Here is a 19158-nt window from a genome sequence, read left to right on the forward strand (position 1 = left end):
TTCAGGAAATGCAATGAGAAGAAGGTCACGCCACTTTTATTGTTCTTGGGCAGCATTGTACAACCCATAATCCCTGCCGCTGTTGACTAGCACAATCTCTTGCACCCAATGCACCTGACTCCAGCCTGGTTAGAGAGGCTTGGCTGAAGGGTGGGGGCAATGAGAAGGGTAGGCTCTTAGCCCGATGTGGCAGTAAAGACTGCCAGGCCCCGCTGTCCCGGGGGCACAACTCTCAGGGACTCCACCTCTCCACCTCCACGAGAGGGCTTCTGGAAGTGGATCTCCAGGATGTCCTGCAGCTCTGGGCCATCCAGGACATCAGGAATGTTGAGCACTAGCACTGATTGGGGCACCGGCCGGAACATGATCTGGAAAAGGAGCCAGGAGCTGGGCAAAAGGCTCTCCAGAGTCAGGGACTAGGGACAGGCGGTACCGTGGGGGTATGGGAGGGACCAGGAGGCTGGAGAGGCTGGCAATGGGGAGGGCAGTGGAGTCTGGGGACTCTGATCCCATTTTGGGCAAGTTTCTGGCTGGCAGACAGGTTCCTTGCCCAGCCTCTGATTCTCTACCTTCCCACTTACCTCTGCCTTCTGAATCTCCCCACTTAGGTAGGGAGAGACTCTCAAAGGGAAACTTTGCCTGCCCAGTGGCACTGTGAACTGGCCAACCTGGCACAGGTGCTGCGCCACTGTGGGGAGAGAGAGGGATGGACGTCTGGCATCAAGGGCTCTGCTGTCCCTCAGTCTAATGCATCAGCCTGAAACTTGTGGGCAGGGCCCTTACCTGTGTCCTTAGTGAAACCCAGAACAACACCCCCTTGCAGTAGTAGTTCCCGGGTCTCCACCTCACCACCTCCATTCCTGATCTTGCCAAAGAAGATCTCCAGCTTGTCCAGCAGCTCCTCCTCACTCAGTCTGAGCCCTGCAGGAAACCCACTGACCAGCACGCTCCACCTGCTTATCTGAGTGGACACCTGGGGCAGACATGAAGGAGAGGTCCAGCCCCACTTCCCAGTGCCCAAGTGCCATGGCACTCCCTGCACATCCCAGGACCCTGCTGTTCTCTCACCTGGATGGTGGTCACCATGGGCAGCTCCAAGGCTTCCACTTGAACCCGCAACCGGCATTCCTCTATGTCGATTTTATGTTCCTTCTGCTGTACCACCCTCTCAGCCACTGGCATGAGGAAGCAGCAAGGTCAGTGCTGGGATGCCTCCCAGCCTCCCTCCCAGGGCTTCTCATGAGAGCTCACCCTTGGGGTCATCAAAGTTGACCAGAGCAGAACCTCCTGGCAGAGGGTAGCAGATCCGCAGTTTGGAAACCAAACACGTGGGCACCTCTTTGCCCTGCTGAGTGTGTCCTCGGAACACCAGGGGGAGTGCAGGTACTGAGAATGGGACCTGGAGGCCAGGGCAGGGAGGCTGATGCAGCCTTCAGGGGCGGGAGAGGCCTGACCCCCACCCCCCAGGAGGAAAGTGTTCCTTGTGCTCAATGCCAGGAACAAGTACATTTACTGAAAGAAGAGCTGGATAAATGAGTGGATGAACATAGGCCAAGCCTGTACTGGCACTTTACTCCCAAGATCTTAGTTTGTTCTCACACCAGCAAGTCTGGTAGTTCCACTTTACAGATGAGAACACATGTCCCAAGAGCTCAAGTAACACACTGGAGGTCACACAAGGCAAAGAAGTGGCGGAGCCAGGAGAGAGAGTAACTTCTAGTTCTTTCTACCAGGCCACCCTCTCTCCCAGCTTACCTGGTCAGGGGGGATGTCCCTGAGCTCTCTCCTCTGCTGCTGCAGTTCCTGCAGCCTCCTCATCAGTCTGGTCTGCTCCTCCTGAAGCGCACAGAGGGCCTAGTAGGGGGAGATGACCAGACATCCACCTGCCTTCCTGGAGAAGGAGCCCAGTGGAAGGCCTTTTCCCACAGCAGAGCTGGTGCTCAGCTCAAGGAGAGTCCAGCCCTGGGCTGGGCCTGGCCCACTTTCCTCAGGACTTACCTGGCCTCATCTCAGCCACTGTCTGGGGGGTGCAGGAGGAGCCTTGGCAGCAGCCACAGTTGGTTCATTACAGAAGACTATGCCTTTAACAAACACTAACTGAGTTCCTGCTGCAGGGTGCCAAGCACTGACACAGGGTAGTGGGGGACAAGAGGCCAGCCATCGGGTCTGTACGAAACAGTACCCAAGACACCATACCCACAGGACCCACTGTGAAGCATGTTAGGAGTATGGAGGAGGGACTGTCCCATAGGCCTTAACATAACTAGGGAGGCCTCCAAAGGGGATGCAGGCTTAGAATGGCAACACATCATACTATTAGCTAACATTTATGAAGCATTTACTGTATGTCAGGCCATATGCCAAGCTTTCTATGTGCATTATATCGCTCAATTCTGGAAACAACCCTATGAGATAAATTCCCTTAGCCTTATTTTACAGACGAGGAAACCAAAGCTCAGAGAGGATAAGTGACTTGCCCAAAGTCATTCGGCCCTATGCAGTCTGACTCCAATCTGTGCTTTCCAGTGAAGAAATATAGCCCAGAGTGGGGGAGCGACATCCCCCACATCTCCCAGCTTGTCCCTTGACTAGTGGTCTTTCCACTGTACTAAGCAGCCTTTCAGGCTGCGTGTGATTTGGAGCAAGTCCAGAGACAGAGAGTGACAACATGGGCAAGGGAATGACACCAGGGACACGAATGAATGCACCTTTGTTTGTGGGATGGAGTAGACGTGAGCTGGCGAGTTCACTGTGTGGTTGGGAGGCCTGATTAATAAGGTCAGCTCAGAGAAGTGTGAGCTCACTCGGGAAGGCGGGACTCTATCCTAGCCATCTCTGTGTCCCCAGTGTTCGGCAGAGTCCCTGGCACAAAACAGGCATTCAAAAATGTGTGTTGAATGAATGAATGAATGTGGTGAATGAATGATAGGATGGGAGCATATTTCAGAGGGCACTGGAGATGTTCAGTGTGAGTTTGCTTTATTTTAAACAGAGGAACCCAGGGCTTGACCAAATAACACTGGTTGATGGGTAGTGAGAAAGGCACCCAGTTCTTTATATTTCTATAAATAAGGGAACTTTAGGGGCTGGACAGATGACATCAATGAGTCCAGGAAGCCAGTGTGGATAACAGGGAGTGCTAGGAACTCAAACTGGAGAGAGCATGTCCCCACCTAAGTGGCATCCTCTTCTCAGCTCCAGCCAAGATTTTCTCATGTGGGAATGTGGTTTCAGGATCCTGTATCTTCCCTTTTTTTTTTTTTTTAAGATTTTATTTATTTATTCATGAGAGACACAGAGAAAGAGAGAGAGAGAGAGACTGAGAGAGAGCCAGAGACACGGGTAGAGGGAGAAGCAGGCTCCATGCACGGAGCCTGACGTGGGACTCGATCCTGGGTCTCCAGGGTCATGCCCTGGGCTGAAGGCGGCGCTAAACTGCTGAGCCACCAGAGCTGCCTCTTCCCATTTTTAAAAAAGATTTTATTTTAGGGGTGCCTGCCTTTGGCTCAGGTCATGATCCCAGGATTCTGAGATGGAGCCCCATGTGGAGCTCTCTGTCCAGCGGGGAGCCTGCTGCTTCTCCCTCTGCCTGCCACTCTGCCTGCTTATGCTCTATTGCTTTCTGTCAAATAAATAAAATATTTAAAAAATATATTTTATGTATTTATTTGAGAGAGAAAGCATAAGCAGGGGGGAAGGGTAAAGGGGGAGGAAAGACTCTCACGTAGACTCCCCACTGAGCATGGAGCCCAACGTGGGGCTCAATCTCATGACCCTGAGATCATGACCTGAGCCAAAACCAAGAGTTGGTTGCTCAATCGATTGAGCCACCCCGGTACCCCAATAAATATAGAGTTTTTCAAAGAACCATTCAAGTAGGAGAGTTCAGATTTGATATCAGTAGGAAATAGAACTAGTGAAGATTTTGGGGGTGTGTGAGGTAGTAGACACAGTGTTTAAGGGAGCAATTTGGCAGCTATGGCAGGATGAACTCCAGCATCAGGAACTGGGAAGTGACACTGAGTTTCTAATTCCCATGGATGTGGCAGGAGCTGGGCTGGGCGTCTGGCAATGGGCATGTGCGGGTGAGCATATTTCATGAGGAAAGCTCCAGGACTCCGGGTGTGTATATTAAGGAGACAGAGGGGACAAACTGAAACGATGATGTCGAGGTTGCAGACCTAGGTGTCAAGAGTTTGGTAGAAAGCCAGTGACCCAGGCACCTGGATCAGTTAAGTGTGTGCCTTTGGCTCAGGTCATGATCTCAAGATACTGGGATCGAGCCCCGTATCGGGCTCTCTGCTCAGTGGCAAGTCTGCTTCTCCCTCTCCCTCTGTGATCTTTCTGGTTCTCTCTCTCTCTCTCAAATAAATACATAAAATCTTAAAGCAAGCAAGCAAGCCAGCCAGCCAGTGACCCAACAGGCAAAGAAGAGAGCCGATGGTTACTGGGGGCCTGCTAGATGCGGGGCATAGTTGAATGCCAACTCAATTTAAGTATCACAAAATGGCCTCCTATCTTCAACACCAAACTCAAACTTCTCTCTTCTAGGACCCTCTGAAAGACAACACAGACCAATCATAGTCACTTACATGAATTCAACTATATATGCTATTATTTATATGACAGGATAACATTATCTCCTAAATGCAAGCCAATGTGCAACTGGTGGTCCATTGAAAAAAACTGCAATCCATTCTACACAGAGCTCATTGAAAGACTATAAATTCTGGATATTTTGGGGGTGAGTTAATGATTTAAGGTTAAAAAAAATGATTTAAGGTTAATTTTGACTACCTTTATGCTCCTGCCTTACTTGCCAATTTACAACCTAACTACCCCATAAAGATAAAAATCTCACGCTATCTATGCTCATCATAGGGGTATTGGGTGGCAGTTTAAAAGCATGAATTTGGACACCTGGGTGGCTCAGTGGTTGAGCATCTGCCTTTGGCTCAGATTGTGATTCTGGGGTCCTGGGATGGAGTCCTGCATCAAGCTCCCCATGGGGATCCTGCTTCTCCCTCTGCTTATGTTTCTGCCTCTCTTTCTGTGTCTCTCATGAATAAACAAAATCTTAATTTTTTTTTTAAATTTATTTATGATAGTCACACAGAGAGAGAGGCAGAGACACAGGCAGAGGGAGAAGCAGGCTCCATGCACCGGGAACCTGACGTGGGATTCGATCCCGGGTCTCCAGGATCGCGCCCTGGGCCAAAGGCAGGCGCCAAACCGCCGCGCCACCCAGGGATCCCAATAAACAAAATCTTAAAAAAAAAAAAAAAGCATAAACTTTAGGGCTCACATCCAGCACCTCCTAGCTAGGACTGCAAGACAATGAGCAAGTTATTTAGCTCTCTGTGCCTTGGTTTCCTCATCTGTAAAATGGGCATAATAGCAATTTCCACCTATATATAATTTTGTTGGAAACAAAGGTGCCTGACACATAATGCGTGCTATGTTGAGTGTTTTCTATTTTATTTTATTTTATTTTTATTTTATTTTATGATTTTATTTATTTATTCATGAGAGACACAGAGAGAGGCAGAGACATAGGCGGGGAGAAGCAGGCTCCATTCAGGGAGCCCGATGTGGGACTTGATCCCAGGACTCCAGGATCACGCCCTGGCCCCAAGGCAGGCACTAAACCGCTGAGCTACCCAGGGATCCCCGAGTGTTTTCTATTTTATTAATCCTCCTTTTATTATTTTTTTAAAAGAGTTATTATTTGAGAGAGAAAGAGAGAGAGTGAATGTGTGAGCCAGGGAGGTGGGGCAGAGGGAGAGGGAGAGAGAGAATCTCAAGCAGACTCTTAGCTAATCAGGGAGTCCAACGTGGGGCTGAATCCCACAACCCTGAGATCATGACCTTAGCCAAAGTCAAGAGTCAGATGCTTAACTGACTGAGCCACCTAGGCACCCCTATTAATCCTCATGTTATAGATGGAGAACCTGAGGTCTGTCAGGGTTAATTAATGGGCCAAAATAAGCCGAACCCAAGGCCGTTGAAGACACACAGGGTCAGGGACAGGACTTAGTAGAAAGGACTCTGGTTTGGAACAGCATGTGGTGATGGAAGAAGCCAAGGGAAGGAAGAACTGTTTGAAGGACAGAGCCTTAAAAATCTAATCTTTGAGGATACCTAGTCAGGAGGCAGAGGAGACAAAGGAATGGAAGAGGAAAAAAAAAGGGGGGGCTGGTCAGAGATAAAGAGGGCTGGGGCCAGGACTGGGGACTGTCAGAGACACAGAGGGGGAAGAGGGAGGAAGCAGAGCTTCAAGGAAAGGAGGCTGTAAGATGTCTACTTGCTCATACTCATTCAAGAATTAGCTACTGAGGGATCCCTGGGTGGCGCAGCAGTTTGGTGCCTGCCTTTGGCCCAGGGTGCAATCCTGGAGACCCGGGATTGAATCCCACGTCGGGCTCCCAGTGCATGGAGTCTGCTTCTCTGTCTGCCCCGCCCCCCCCCCTCTCTCTCTCTGTGACTATCATAAATAAATAATAAAAAAAATTAAAAAAAAAAAAAAGAATTAGCTACTGAGCATCTACCAAGTGCCGGGTACTGTTCTAGGCTCTGGAGACACAATCGTGAACAAAACAGAACTTCCTTGTGGGGTTTATGTTCTAGAGGATGAATCAGACAATAAAGAGAATAAATAAAATCTACCGTATACTAGTGGTAATATTGTGGAGAAAAACAAAGCAGGGGCAGAGAGAGAACATTGGAGTACATTTTAAATGGGGTGATCAGAGCAGGCCTAGCTGAGATGATACTTGATCATTTAAATGAAGGAGATGCAGGAAGGAGCCATGTGTACACGGGGAAGTTCTATACAGAGGAACAGCAAGTACATAGGCCCTGAGAAGGGAGTTTGTCAGGCGTATTTGAGGAATAGCAAGGAAGCCAAGGTGGTGGAGCAGAGGAACTGAGAGGATAGTGGCCAGAGATGAAGTCACAGAGGAAATGGGGTTGGACCACGTAGAGCCTATGACATGTTGTGATGGGGGAAGCCGTAGACAGGCTTAAAATTTAACAGGATTACTTAGCTATAGTGTGGCTAGACTGCTGTGGAGAAAGGACACAAGCAGGGAGACCACCAAGGAGGCCATTACAGTGTCCAGGGAAGCCATGTTGCTGGCTTGGACCAGGTGGATGGAAGTGGTGAGGAGCTGTGGAGTCTAGATTGATTAAAGTTGCTGATGGATCAGAAGTAGAGTGTGGAAGAAAGAGAGGAGTCTGAGATGACTCTAAGCTTTTTGGCCTGAGCAAATGGAGGGAATATGAGCCATTTTCTGAGATGGGGAGGACTGTGGGTGGAAAAGACTTAGGGCAGAAAATTAGGAGTTTATTTTGAACATATTAGGTATAAAGTGCCTATGTGATATTCCAGCAGAGACATAGGGTAGCAGTTTCTTCTAGGGATCCAGTATTCAGGGAAGGGGTCCAGGCCGGAAGTATACATTTGGGAGTTATTCATGGAGGGAAGATAAAGTCACAAAACTAAGGAAGATCATGAAAAAAGTCACACAACTACATGAAAGCAACAGTGACAGGGGTACAGACATAGAGAGGTCCAAGGGCTGATTTCTGGAGCATTTAACACAAAGGGTCAGGAGAAGAAGTACCAGCCAGGGAGAAGCATGGGGGGTGGGGAGGTGAACCTGGAGGGAGAACAGGAGTGTGAAGAAGGGTTTCAAGGAGGAGGAGCAGCTGTGCCGAATGCTGCTAACAGGCCAACTAAGATGAGGAATGAGAATGAATCCCGAGACTGAGAAACAAAAAACAGTGCTACTTATAAAGAAATAGCCTTACAAAGTTCACATACAAAAGATTATTATTGTGGCTTTATTTAAAACAGACAAAAAGGGACGCCTGTGTGGCTCAGCGGCTTAGAGCCTGCTTTAGGCCCAGGGTGTGATCCTAGAGTCCCGAGATCGAGTCCCACATCGGGCTTCCTACATGGAGGCTGCTTCTCTCTCTGCCTGTGTCTCTGCCTCTCTTTCTCTCTGTGTCTCTCATGAATAAGTAAATAAACAGAATCTTAAAAATAAAAAAATAAAACAGACAAAAAGAGGGGTGTCTGGGTGGCTTAGCCAGTAGAGCATATGACTCTTGATCTCAGGGTCTGAGTTCGAGCCCCACATTGGGTGTAGAGCTTACATTAAAAACAAAACAACAAAACAAACGAATAGAAATCTACATGATTAACAATAGAGGAATAGCTAAATAAATATCATGTAGCAATTAAAAGATATAGAAGAACATTTAATGATATGAAAAAATGCTCACAATAAGCCCCCAAAGCAAGATATACAAACTGTATAGAAAGTATGATCCTATTCTGTTGACTTAAAAAGTTTTATTTCCGGGTGCCTGGGTGGTTCAGTCAGTTAAGCGTCTGCCTTTGGCTTAGGTCGTGATCCCAGAGTCCTGGGATCAAGCCCTGCATTGGGCTCTCTGCTTGGCAGGGAGTCTGCTTCTCTCTATCCCTGCAGCTCCTCCTGCTTGTGCACTCTCTCAAATAAATAAATAAGATCCTAAAAAAATGTTTTGGAAAAAGTTTTATTTGATAAGGATATTTATTAACACATAAAAATGCATAGGGGGCGACTGGCTGGCTCAGTCTTGCAAGAGCATGTGACTCTTGATCTCTGGGTCATAAGTTTGAGCCCCATATTGGGTGTAAGGATTAGTTAAAAAAAAAAAAGTTAAAAAAAAAAGGCATAAAAAAACTGGGAAAATAGCAAAATGTTATAAACAGAGGTTGTCTCTCAATAATAAATTTAGTGTGATTAAAAGATAAGCGTTTCCTGAATCTACCTTCCAATATGTAAAGGCTCTTCAAGGGAGTAGTTTTGGCAGAAGTAGAAGATGGAGGTGAATCAAGATAATCTTGGGGAACTGGGATTCTGAAAGGTTGGCAATAACAATAATAACAAACACATATTGGGGCACCTGGATGGTTCAGGTGGTTCAGGGCCTGCTTTTGGCTCAGGTCATGATCCTAGAGTCCCGGGCTGGAGCCCCACATGGAGCCCCACAACAGGCTCTCTGCTCAGTGGGGAGCTGCTTCTCCCTCTGCCTCTTACCCACTCATGTTCTATCTCTTATGCTCTTTCTCAAATAAATAAAATCTTAAAAAATAAATAACAAACACATATTGTATGCTTAGTAGTTGCCAAGCAGTGTGCTAAGTTTTTAGTGTATTAATTTATGGATTATCTGCTTTAGTTTTTTTTTTTAAGATTTTATTTATTTATTTATTCATAGAGATGCAGAGAGAGAGAGAGAGAGAGAGAGGCAGAGACACAGGCAGAGGGAGAAGCAGGCTCCATGCAGGGAGCCTGACCTGGGACTCGATCCAGGGTCCCCAGATCACGCCCTGGGTTGCAGGTGGCGCTAAACCGCTGTGGCACCGGGGCTGCCCTGCTTTAGTTTTTTTAAGATTTTATTTATTTATTCATGAGAGACATACAGAGAGAGGCAGAGACATAGGCAGAGGGAGAAGCAGGCTCCCATGGGGAGCCTGATGTGGGACTCGATTCTAGGACCCTGGGATCATGACCTGAGCCGAAGGGAGATGCTCAACCACTGAGCCACTGAGCCACCCAGATGCCCTAATTTTTCTTTTTTCTATTTTTTTTTAAATTTATTTTTAAAGATTTTATTTATTTATTCATGAGAGAGAGAGAGAGAGAGAGAGAGAGAGGCAGAGACACAGGCAGAGGGAGGAGCAGGCTCCATGCAGAAGCCCTACGTGGGACTCAATCCCGGGACCCCAGGGTCACGCCCTGGGCTGAAGGCGGCGCTAAACCGCTGAGCCACCCAGGCTGCCCCATTTTTCTTTTTTTAAAAAGTGATCTCTACACCCAACGTGGGGTTTGAACTCACAACTCTGTGATCAGGAGTCACCGACTCCACCAACTGAGCCAGCCAGGGGCTCTGAGCCTGTGATCTTAATACACTTGGGGTGCAAATGAAAATTTCCCAAGCGAGACATCTGTGTACTTATAACAGACGGGGTAGTAGCAGGGAGGGAAAGACTGAAGAAGCTGGAGAGAGGAGGAAATTCATTCATCCCACAGCTGTTTATTGAGTGCTGACTGCCTGCCAGGCACAGGGCTAGCATGTCTAGGGATCAAAGGTGAACAGGCTACACAGGGGACCAGTCATAGTCTAGCAGGAGTCAGGGCATTCACAGGTCAGGAAAGAGAGGACCACAGCTCGCAGGGGGAAGGTGAGCTCTTTGAGGAGTAACACGTCTTCCAGTGACCGGGAAGAGGGCCCAGGGTTCAACTGAAATGAACTGTAAGGTGTGGAACTATCCATTTCAACTCTAGGATGAAATATAAGGAGGGGAAGTTTGTTGGGCAAGATCTCAGGAGATCAGGGTGTGAATGAATCTTAAACTTTTTGGGTCACAAAGCCCTTTGAGTATCGAAAGAGAACTGTGGATTGGCTCAGAAAAAATGCACATTCACATGAGGACTTCTGGAGCTCCTGAGGTGCAGGATATAGAACTGCCTCTGAGGCAATGGGTTAGGGGAGAGGTAATGGCAGCGGTGTTTCTCCCCCAACCTCTAGCAGGTCTGAGAGATGGGCAGAGACACTCGGCCACCAGGCCCTGAGATACCTACCTGCACATTCTCAGCCAAGAGGAATGCTCCTCTGCTTCTCCCACCGCCCCCCAACACTCTCCTCACTTACCACATCATAGACTGACATGAGCCTGGGGTCTGGTTGGCAAGGGCTGAGGCTTCAGAGCTGGGCGCAAAGTGGCAGCGTTCTCTGTAACGAAACGCTTGCTTCTACCTTCTGAGGTGTCTTAGTCTCCTCCAAGCTGGGCCTGACATGCACTTCTGATGGCTCTGCCTGCAGGCTTTGCTTCCACTTTCATTTCTGCAAAATCCCTTCTGCTGGTTTGACACGCCCCCAGCCGCCTGCCCCACCTCTGGGAGGAGCCTTTCTGGTCTTGAAAGTTGACTTCACCCCCTGGAGGCCGGAGGGGAAGCCACCCACAAATAACTGCAAACAGGATGTAGGCCCCAATCAACCACTCATTCCCAGCCTATTAATCCCAGTAGGAACCCGCAGGTAGAATTTTGTCTACTGTTATTTCCCCGGAGCCCAGAAAGATGCCGGGTGCATAAGAACTAATTAAGATTGAGAAATGTAACCAGGCTGGCTAAGGCCTCTCCACGTTTGCAAAGCTGTACGAGTAGCCAGCCATTTTGTTTGAGAGCTGATCCAATACTGGTTCTGCTTCACGAGTTAACTCAATCTTCCAAACAACCCCACAAAGTCAGTTCTGTTTTTGCCATTTTATGGACGAGATTCTAAACTTCTGAGGCAGTGGAGTGTAGAAACTTGCTCGAAGTCATATTGCTGGGAAGTCAAGCCATGTATTCAAACCTGGGTGGAATAGTATTTGAATTTGGGCCTTGAGGCAGAGTAGAAAGAACTCTTTTTTTTTGTTTGTTTAAAGATTTTATTTATTTATTCATGAGTGACAGAGAGAGAGAGAGAGAGAGGGGCAGAGACACAGGCAGAGGGAGAAGCAGGCTCCATGCAGGGAGCCTGACATGGGACTCGATCCAGGGTCTCCAGGATCACACACACCCCGGGCTACAGGCGGCACTAAACCGCTGAGCCACTGGGGCTGCTCATTGTTTCTAGTCAGAGGGTTTATTTTTTTATTATTTTTTAAAAATAGTAACATAACCCAGCACAGAGGACGTTGTATCACGTTTGGTTTTTTTTTAAAGATTTATTTATTTTATTTTTATTCATGAGAGACACAGAGAGGCAGAGACATAGGCAGAGGGGAAAGCAGGCTCCATACAGGAAGCCTGATGTGGGACTTGATCCCGGGTCTCCAGGATCACACCCCGGGCTGCAGGCGGCGTTAAACCGCAGCACCACCAGGGCTGCCCTCTAGTCAGAGGGTTTAAATTCACTTCCATTTGTGACTGAGTAGGCAAGGTACTTAGGAATGTCCCCAGACAGACTTAAGGTAGACGGACCATACTTAAGGGTAAGAAATCAAATTAAAGGACATAGGACTTTGTAGACTGGTTTCCTAATCTCCAGTCCAGGATTTTTCAAGTAATTTACAGACCTAACCCTTCCCCCACACTTCAGGTGGATGCATGCCAAGTGCAATGCTTGGTGAACACACCTATTTCACTCCTACTTCCATCTAGTGACCAGCTCAGCTGGAGAGCCTATTTCACCAGTAAGTGTCATAGGTATCCAGTAAAAGGTAAAATGCCAGAGAAGGGCCAAATACCTATCCTTAAGTACTAGTGACCCAACCATGGCCAAGACCCTTGAATCACATCTTTTATCTCTGCCAGCCAGGCCATTTGGGGACATCTTTTCCTTTGTTTTTTTTTTTTATTTTTTTTAAGATTTTATTTATTCAGAGAGGGGAGAGAGAGAGAGAGAGAGAGAGAGAGAGAGAGAGAGAGAGAGAGAAGCAGGCTCAATGCTGGGTGTGGGACTTGATCCCAGGTCTCCAGGATCACACCGCGGGCCACAGGCTGCGCCAAACCGCTGGGCCACCGGGGCTGCCCTGGGGACCTCTTGATCTCACTAGGAATGGGTGGGTGAAGGGGGAGATCAGGCTTTCATTAGTCCCCACTCCTATCTAGAGCAGCACCAGTTATCAGCAGATAATCTGCTACAAATTCTGACCTAGTAAATCCAAGTGGGACTATGGCACTCTGTGGTTGGTTTGAGATCCTCAGATTGGTGGCTCTAAATCCAAAGTAGCAGGGCCCACTGAGAGGGGCCTGTGGGCATTCCCAATTGGGGGGAGGGGGGAGAGGCAGTAGTAGAGTGGCCCAAGTTCTCTCTAGGTTATGTGACAGGCTGAAGCCAGCTTAAAGATGCTAAAGAACTCTGCACCCGAGAATGTCAGTAGTTCTTTTTTGGAAAACAGTTCAGTAGCTCACACCTTACCAACCAAGGGTGTCCAAATGATGAAAGGATTATCAGGCTCAGGACAGAACTAGTCCAAGCTCACAAAGGCCTTATATATTTTCCCACAGCCTCTCACCCACCACCCAATGTCTCATCAGATCAGTCTAACACATGCTGCAGGCAGACACGGATCTTTTTTTTTTTTTTAATTTATTTTTAATGACTGAAAGAAATCTAAAACCGCAGCTTCTGGAAGAACCACTTATTCTTGCCAGTCTTGTACCTAGAAGGGGGAAAAGGACACCATTGAGAAGAACAGTGAAGCCAAATTCCCTTTATGGACAAAAGGGCCCCCATACTCCAAAATCCACCACTTAAATCCATTTACCTCTCCTCGAACTTGACCTTGGCCTCTCGTCGGGCCTTGCGTTTAAGAGCAGGGTCTCTGAAGACATCCTTGTTGACGACAGTTTTGTCCAAAGGGATATCCACAGAGTACCTGGCGACAATATTAGGGAGGTAAGATCAGCCCACAAACTGCCAGAGCCTTCACACAGTCCAAGGACTCCTGGGACAGACATGACAGACATTAGGGTGTTAGGGTCTGTCTCCATAGGAGTGATTCGCAAAGTCCCAAGGATATTCTTTGGAAATTCCCAATTAAGAAGACTCCTTTACATAGACTCAAACCACCAAAATACTTCACATTTCATTCTCAACTTTCTATAGTGACTATTTTTCTAGCTAAGGACTTTCACTTTATTAAATCTCCTTCACTATGATTATGGCAGTTGGCCAGCTTTCCATTTGGAGCATTTTAACATTTTATTTATTTGCGAGAGTTCATGTGTGCACACAGAAGCAGGGGTAGTAGCAGCAGAGGGAGAAGCAGGCTTCTGACTCCTCACTGACTAGGGAGCCTGAGACAGGGCTCGATCCCAGGACCCCAGGATCATGACCTGAGCTAAAGGCAGGCACTTACCTGACTGAGCCACCCAGGCACCCCTTGAGTCATTTTATTTAGCCTCGTTCAAGTTGTGTGTGGGCAGGGGCAGCCTAACTGTTGACAGTGCGAAAGCTGGGTGATTAGTTGCTGGGGTCTCACCGTTTCCCAATACCTGAGAGACAGCTCTAACCTTTTAAGATAGCTTAAAGGTAAACATGCAGCCTCCAGCAGCGAACTGTAAGGCACATAATGCTGGGTTTTGGCAATCATTGTTCAGGACTCTCTCAAATGCTGTTTTTCCATATAACTGGTGCACCGAGATAGTGTGTATGATGCACAACACTGTGTAAGGCCAGGGACTAAAGGGCTTGGCAACCAAGTGGAATGAGTTGGGGGGGAGGTGGTTTGCTTTATTTACCAACCATTTTGGAAAGCCTCCAGTAACTAACTTAAGAAGTGGAACAGTGGTAGAGATCAGGCCAGATCCCATGCCTGTATTTACTCTAAATGCAAACAAATCAAATGATTCTTATCTAATACTTAACAGAACTTACAGGTGGGGAAACAGGGAGCAAGCTTAGAAGAGATTTTTTTTTTTTATTTATGATAGAGAGAGAGAGAGAGAGAGAGAGAGAGAAGCAGAGACACAGGCAGAGGGAGAAGCAGGCTCCATGCACCGGGAGCCCGATGTGGGATTCGATCCCGGGTCTCCAGGATCGCGCCCTGGGCCAAAGGCAGGCGCCAAACCGCTGCGCCACCCAGGGATCCAGAAGAGATTTTTAAATCCTGCTTGGCCAAGTCAGGTAAGCCACCACAGAAAATGGAAGAACACAGCTCTATGTTGAATTAAAGAGGCAACACCGGAAACCACCACCACTTTGTAAGAGATACAGGAAAAATGATGGCTCTTCCCCATACTAGAATGGCTACAAGGCTGTCTCCTTATTCAGCAGGACAGAGGCAGTGAAAAGATAAGACCCTTTCATTCCCATTCCTGAAATGCTCACCTTGTGGGCATGAGGTGATTGTAGTTATAAACTTTCACAAAAGACTTGATCTTTGACCTCTTGGCGATTTTCTTCTTGCCCATGGCAGCTGTCACTTTTCGGGGATAGCGGTCTATTCCGGCCACCAGAGCATGGCTGTAGGGACGGTCTGAGGTGCCATCATCAATGTTCTGAAGGAGCAAGAGTCAAATGTTATTGACCGAGGGCCTATTTAGGCCCTTTGCTAGATGTGAGGCATGTATGAAAGGAACATCTCCACTCCCAGAGTCTGGGACCCACGATGGGAAAAAACCCCCCAAGGCTAGTCCTAGACCTTCTAGCATTCTGAGTGTTGTGCTAACAGAGGGCCGTGTTCACCCCCACAAGAATCTGGAAAGGCTCCTGGGAGGTAAAAGATTTAAAAGGAGCAAATATTAACATTAATGGAGTGCTTGCTTTGTACCGAGCACTGGTTCTTAGGACTTTACATCTCTTAACTCCGCCTACCATTGCACTGCTAGTAAGGACGAGAAGCAGGACCCCAAAACTGGTGGCCTAACTCCAGAAACCAGTCTCAAAGAGATGGGGGAAGGCAAACCCACGGGTGCGCCGTTCCCCCCTCCGTGGCCCCACAACAGCCCAAAGCAGGTGTACCTTGCCAGGGCTTAGGGGAGCTCTCATAAGAGGCTACAAGATGTAGACAGAAGGCCAATGTCAAAAGGCCAGAATACGCCAAGTGATCGCTTTGACTAGAAACAATTTCTCCTCCTTTTACAGAATCCCAGCCGCAGCACCTTATTTTATTTATTTATTATGAGAGACACAGAGTGAGAGAGGCAAAGGGGGGAAGCAGGCTCCCTGCAGGGAGGCCGATGTGGGACTGGATCATGAGACTCCAGGATCACGCCCTGAGCCTCCCAGGCGTCCCGCACCTGATGGTTTTTATCTCAGTAGACTCCCCTACGGGTTACGTCAGGACTGAACGTGACAACACCTGTAAAGCGGTGTCAGACACAATGGAAGCGCTCGATACACGCTGGCTACGATTATTTTTTACACTCTCCCTGGTAGAGGCCGCGTTATGGGTTAGGCGCCCGATTCCATTCACATTTGTTTTTACCTTGCACCTTCCTCTCTCTCAAGAGTCCGCTCGCATTCGCCCTCTCCCGCCCGCAATGCTCGGGGACTAATGCCCCAAGCTAGGTCCTGGATTCCAAGCTCGCAGGCCCTCCCTAAGTAGCCCCATCACGAGATGCAAGCGCGCAGCAGAGGCTCGGGGGGCTGCTACCTTCACGATGACCGCTTTGCGTCCGGAGTAGCGTCCGGCCAGGACCAGCACCACCTTCCCGGGTTTCATGAACTTGCCCATCTCTGCAGAGGAAGGAGAAGGGTCCGATCTGAAACCCGCAAGCCGAGACTGCGGGCCCGGAAACTACGACGGCGTCCCTATCGTCTCGGCCCAAGCCGCCCGCCGGCCCTGCTCGCAGGACAGGACCGCTACGAAGCCGCCAGAAGCCGAACAACGGAAAGCGCCCGGTGCCGCCCCGTCACTCAACCCCCGGGCCGCGGATGGCGGCGGATTGGAACACCCTGCCCAAGCCTCTACTTACCGACACCAGCCACTCGAGCCTACAGCAGAAAGGAAGAAACGGCACTTCCGCTAACCTTTCACCCCGGGGGAGAGTGGATCTCACGTCCGGTCCCGCCCCTCAAGCTTGTCCCGCCTCTCGAAATCCGTTGCGGGCGGAAGAAGCTCCTGCGGGGAGAGCAGGCCTCGGTAGCTTATTTATTCAAATCAAACTTTATTAGTAGCTTCAGCAGTGGGCAAGAACAAAGGGGTCCCTTTCTCCCGCGTAGGCTGGAAGAGCAAGGAAGGCTCGAAAGCGCGCAGATTTTTGAGTCCGCTGCTCTGAGGCACCCTTCATTGTAGTTCCTTTTTCGGACGCTAGGAGGAGACACAGTTTACAATTGACCTTTATGCTTTGGAAAAGTCAGCAACCTAGGACTTCTGTCACTGTGCACTGTGAGGCGTAAGAAGGGAGAGACGGAGGTCAGGCAAGAGAGCTTACCTCAATATTTAGAGTCTAGTGATGTCACAGACATTACCGACTGGAATAAGCAGTGAGGGAGGCGAAGGACAACGATGGTGATAATCACTGAGCCCCTACTCTGTGCTAGGCTTCTTAGGTAAGTTGACAGCCCATTTAGTTCTCCCAACCCTGCCTGCATCTTGGGTATTTTCCTACCATTTAGACATGAGGAAATTGAGATTCCAATTTCCTTAACCTTAAATTGAGGTTAAGTTACCTATCTGAGGTTGATCCTAATCGGTAGCACAGATGAGATTCAAATCTAGGTTTGAACCCAGGTCTAGTTGGTTCTCAAACTGAATTATTTCCCATCATTCACTGGAAGAGTGATTTTATCATTATTATTTTTTTTAGAGTAGGCACCATGCCCAAGATGGGGCTTGCATTCAGGACGTTGAGATCAAGAGTCACCTGTTCTACCGACAGAACCAGTCAGGCATCCCTGGAAGAGTGTTTTTATTTATTATTATTATTTTTAAAGACTTTATTTATTTATTCATGAGAGACACACACAGAGAGAGGCAGGCTCCTTGCAGGGAGCCTGACAAGGGATTCCATCCCAGGTCTCCAGGATCATGCCCTGGGGGGAAGGCAGTGCTAAACTGAGCCACCCAGGCTGCCCTGGAAGAGGTTTTTTTTTTTTTTTTTTTTTTTTTTTTTAAATTTATTTATGATAGTCACAGAGAGAGAGAGAGAGAGAGAGAGAGAGAGAGAGGCAGAGACACAGGCAGGGGGAGAAGCAGGCTCCATGCACCGGGAGCCCGACGTGGGATTCGATCCCGGGTCTCCAGGATCGCGCCCTGGGCCAAAGGCAGGCGCCAAACCGCTGCGCCACCCAGGGATCCCCTGGAAGAGGTTTTTAGATGGTTCTTCAGTTGTCTTCTGAGTTCAAGAGAAGGGGATCCCTGAGTGGCTCAGCAGGTTTAGCGCCTGCCTTCGGCCCAGGGCATGATCCTGGAGTGCCAAGATCAAGTCCCAAGTCAGGCTCCCTGCATGGAGCCTGCTTCTCCCTCTGCCTGTGTCTCTGCCTCTCTCGCTCTCTGTGTCTCTCATGAATTAAAAAAAAAAAAATCTGAGTTCAAGAGAAAGGAAAACCATCTTACAGCCTTTGCTTGTCTGAACACTGAAGATCTAGGGGATGGTCTTGGGCAAGATGTAGAAACAATAAGGTTTCATCAATTCTCTTTTTAAGGCTCTCCAGGGACCACATTTCCCTGCAGCCCTCACAACCCCATTCCAATGGTTTATCACAGTAACTACGTACTCCTATTTCTTTTTATTTAAATATTTTATTTACTTATTTATGAGAGACAGAGAGAGGCAGAGACATAGGCAAAAGAAGAAGCAGGCTCCCTGCAGGAAGCCCGATGTAGGACTCGATCCCAGAACCCCAGGATCACGATCTGGGCCAAAGGCAGATGCTCAACTGCTGAGCCACCCAGGTGTCCCTCATATTTCTATATTCAATTAAAATCTTTTAATTTGGAATATGACATTTTAGAGTTGGAAGGGACCTCAGAGATAATCTGTTCTGGCCTCTGAGAGGATAGTTCTGGAGCAGCAAAGTCACAGAGATGGTGACGCAGAGCAAGTTCTTATTCCCAGTCCAATGTTCTTCCCACTACACCACACCACCCTGCCCTTTTCCACATCCATGGTCTGGTCCCAGCTTCCTTATAGGCTGTTCCCTCTTTTGCTCTCTCTTGGAAAACAGAAACCAAATCATGAAATCTCGTAATTGCCTTGGACTCTTCTCACACTCTCCAAATCAAATTAGTACTAAATCCTGTGAATTTTTCCTTGCCTTTTAAGTCTTTTATGTCCTTTTCCGCTTGCCCCCAACCAGTCCAGCCTCAGATTTTTTTCTTCTCCTCCTCCGACTTTTGTGTGCGTCAGAATTGCTTGCTATGTTTATGAAAAATGGATTTCTAACCGAAGAGATAACAACTCCAGTCTGGAGTGGAGCCATATGATCTATACAACTTATTTTGGGAAGTTTCCCTCAACTTTTATTTCCCCCTCAACTCTTAAATCCACCATTAGCACAAGAGCACAAGTGGAGGGGGGCAGGGGCAGAGGCAGAGGGAGAAGCAGATTCCCCACTGAGCAGGGAGCCAGACTCAGGGCTGGATTCCAGGACCCCAAGATCACGACCTGAAATGAAGGCAGACACTTAAGCGACTGAGCCACCCAGGTGCTCCTGCCTTTATGT

At 48.3% G+C, this 19158-nt stretch overlaps 2 protein-coding genes across 2 annotated transcripts; both read right to left on the reverse strand.

Moving 5' to 3' along the window:
* Nucleotides 1-14: 14 nt before the first annotated feature.
* On the reverse strand, nucleotides 15-10926 carry IFI35 (interferon induced protein 35). Its single transcript, XM_038547212.1, has 7 exons — nucleotides 10708-10926; nucleotides 1756-1854; nucleotides 1252-1399; nucleotides 1069-1175; nucleotides 784-973; nucleotides 582-688; nucleotides 15-368 (listed from the first exon to the last, which is right to left on the reverse strand). Exons 1-7 carry the CDS (start codon nucleotides 10723-10725, stop codon nucleotides 177-179), a joined length of 861 nt encoding a protein of 286 aa, XP_038403140.1. The 5' UTR covers nucleotides 10726-10926; the 3' UTR covers nucleotides 15-176.
* A 2189-nt stretch (nucleotides 10927-13115) lies between these two features.
* On the reverse strand, nucleotides 13116-16507 carry RPL27 (ribosomal protein L27). Its single transcript, NM_001003102.2, has 5 exons — nucleotides 16467-16507; nucleotides 16145-16227; nucleotides 14878-15047; nucleotides 13313-13423; nucleotides 13116-13207 (listed from the first exon to the last, which is right to left on the reverse strand). Exons 2-5 carry the CDS (start codon nucleotides 16223-16225, stop codon nucleotides 13159-13161), a joined length of 411 nt encoding a protein of 136 aa, NP_001003102.2. The 5' UTR covers nucleotides 16226-16227; nucleotides 16467-16507; the 3' UTR covers nucleotides 13116-13158.
* Between the last annotated feature and the right edge of the window lie 2651 nt (nucleotides 16508-19158).

The sequence above is a fragment of the Canis lupus genome, chromosome 9 (genome assembly GCF_011100685.1).
Source record: "Canis lupus familiaris isolate Mischka breed German Shepherd chromosome 9, alternate assembly UU_Cfam_GSD_1.0, whole genome shotgun sequence".
In the NCBI taxonomy this organism is placed as follows: domain Eukaryota; kingdom Metazoa; phylum Chordata; class Mammalia; order Carnivora; family Canidae; genus Canis; species Canis lupus.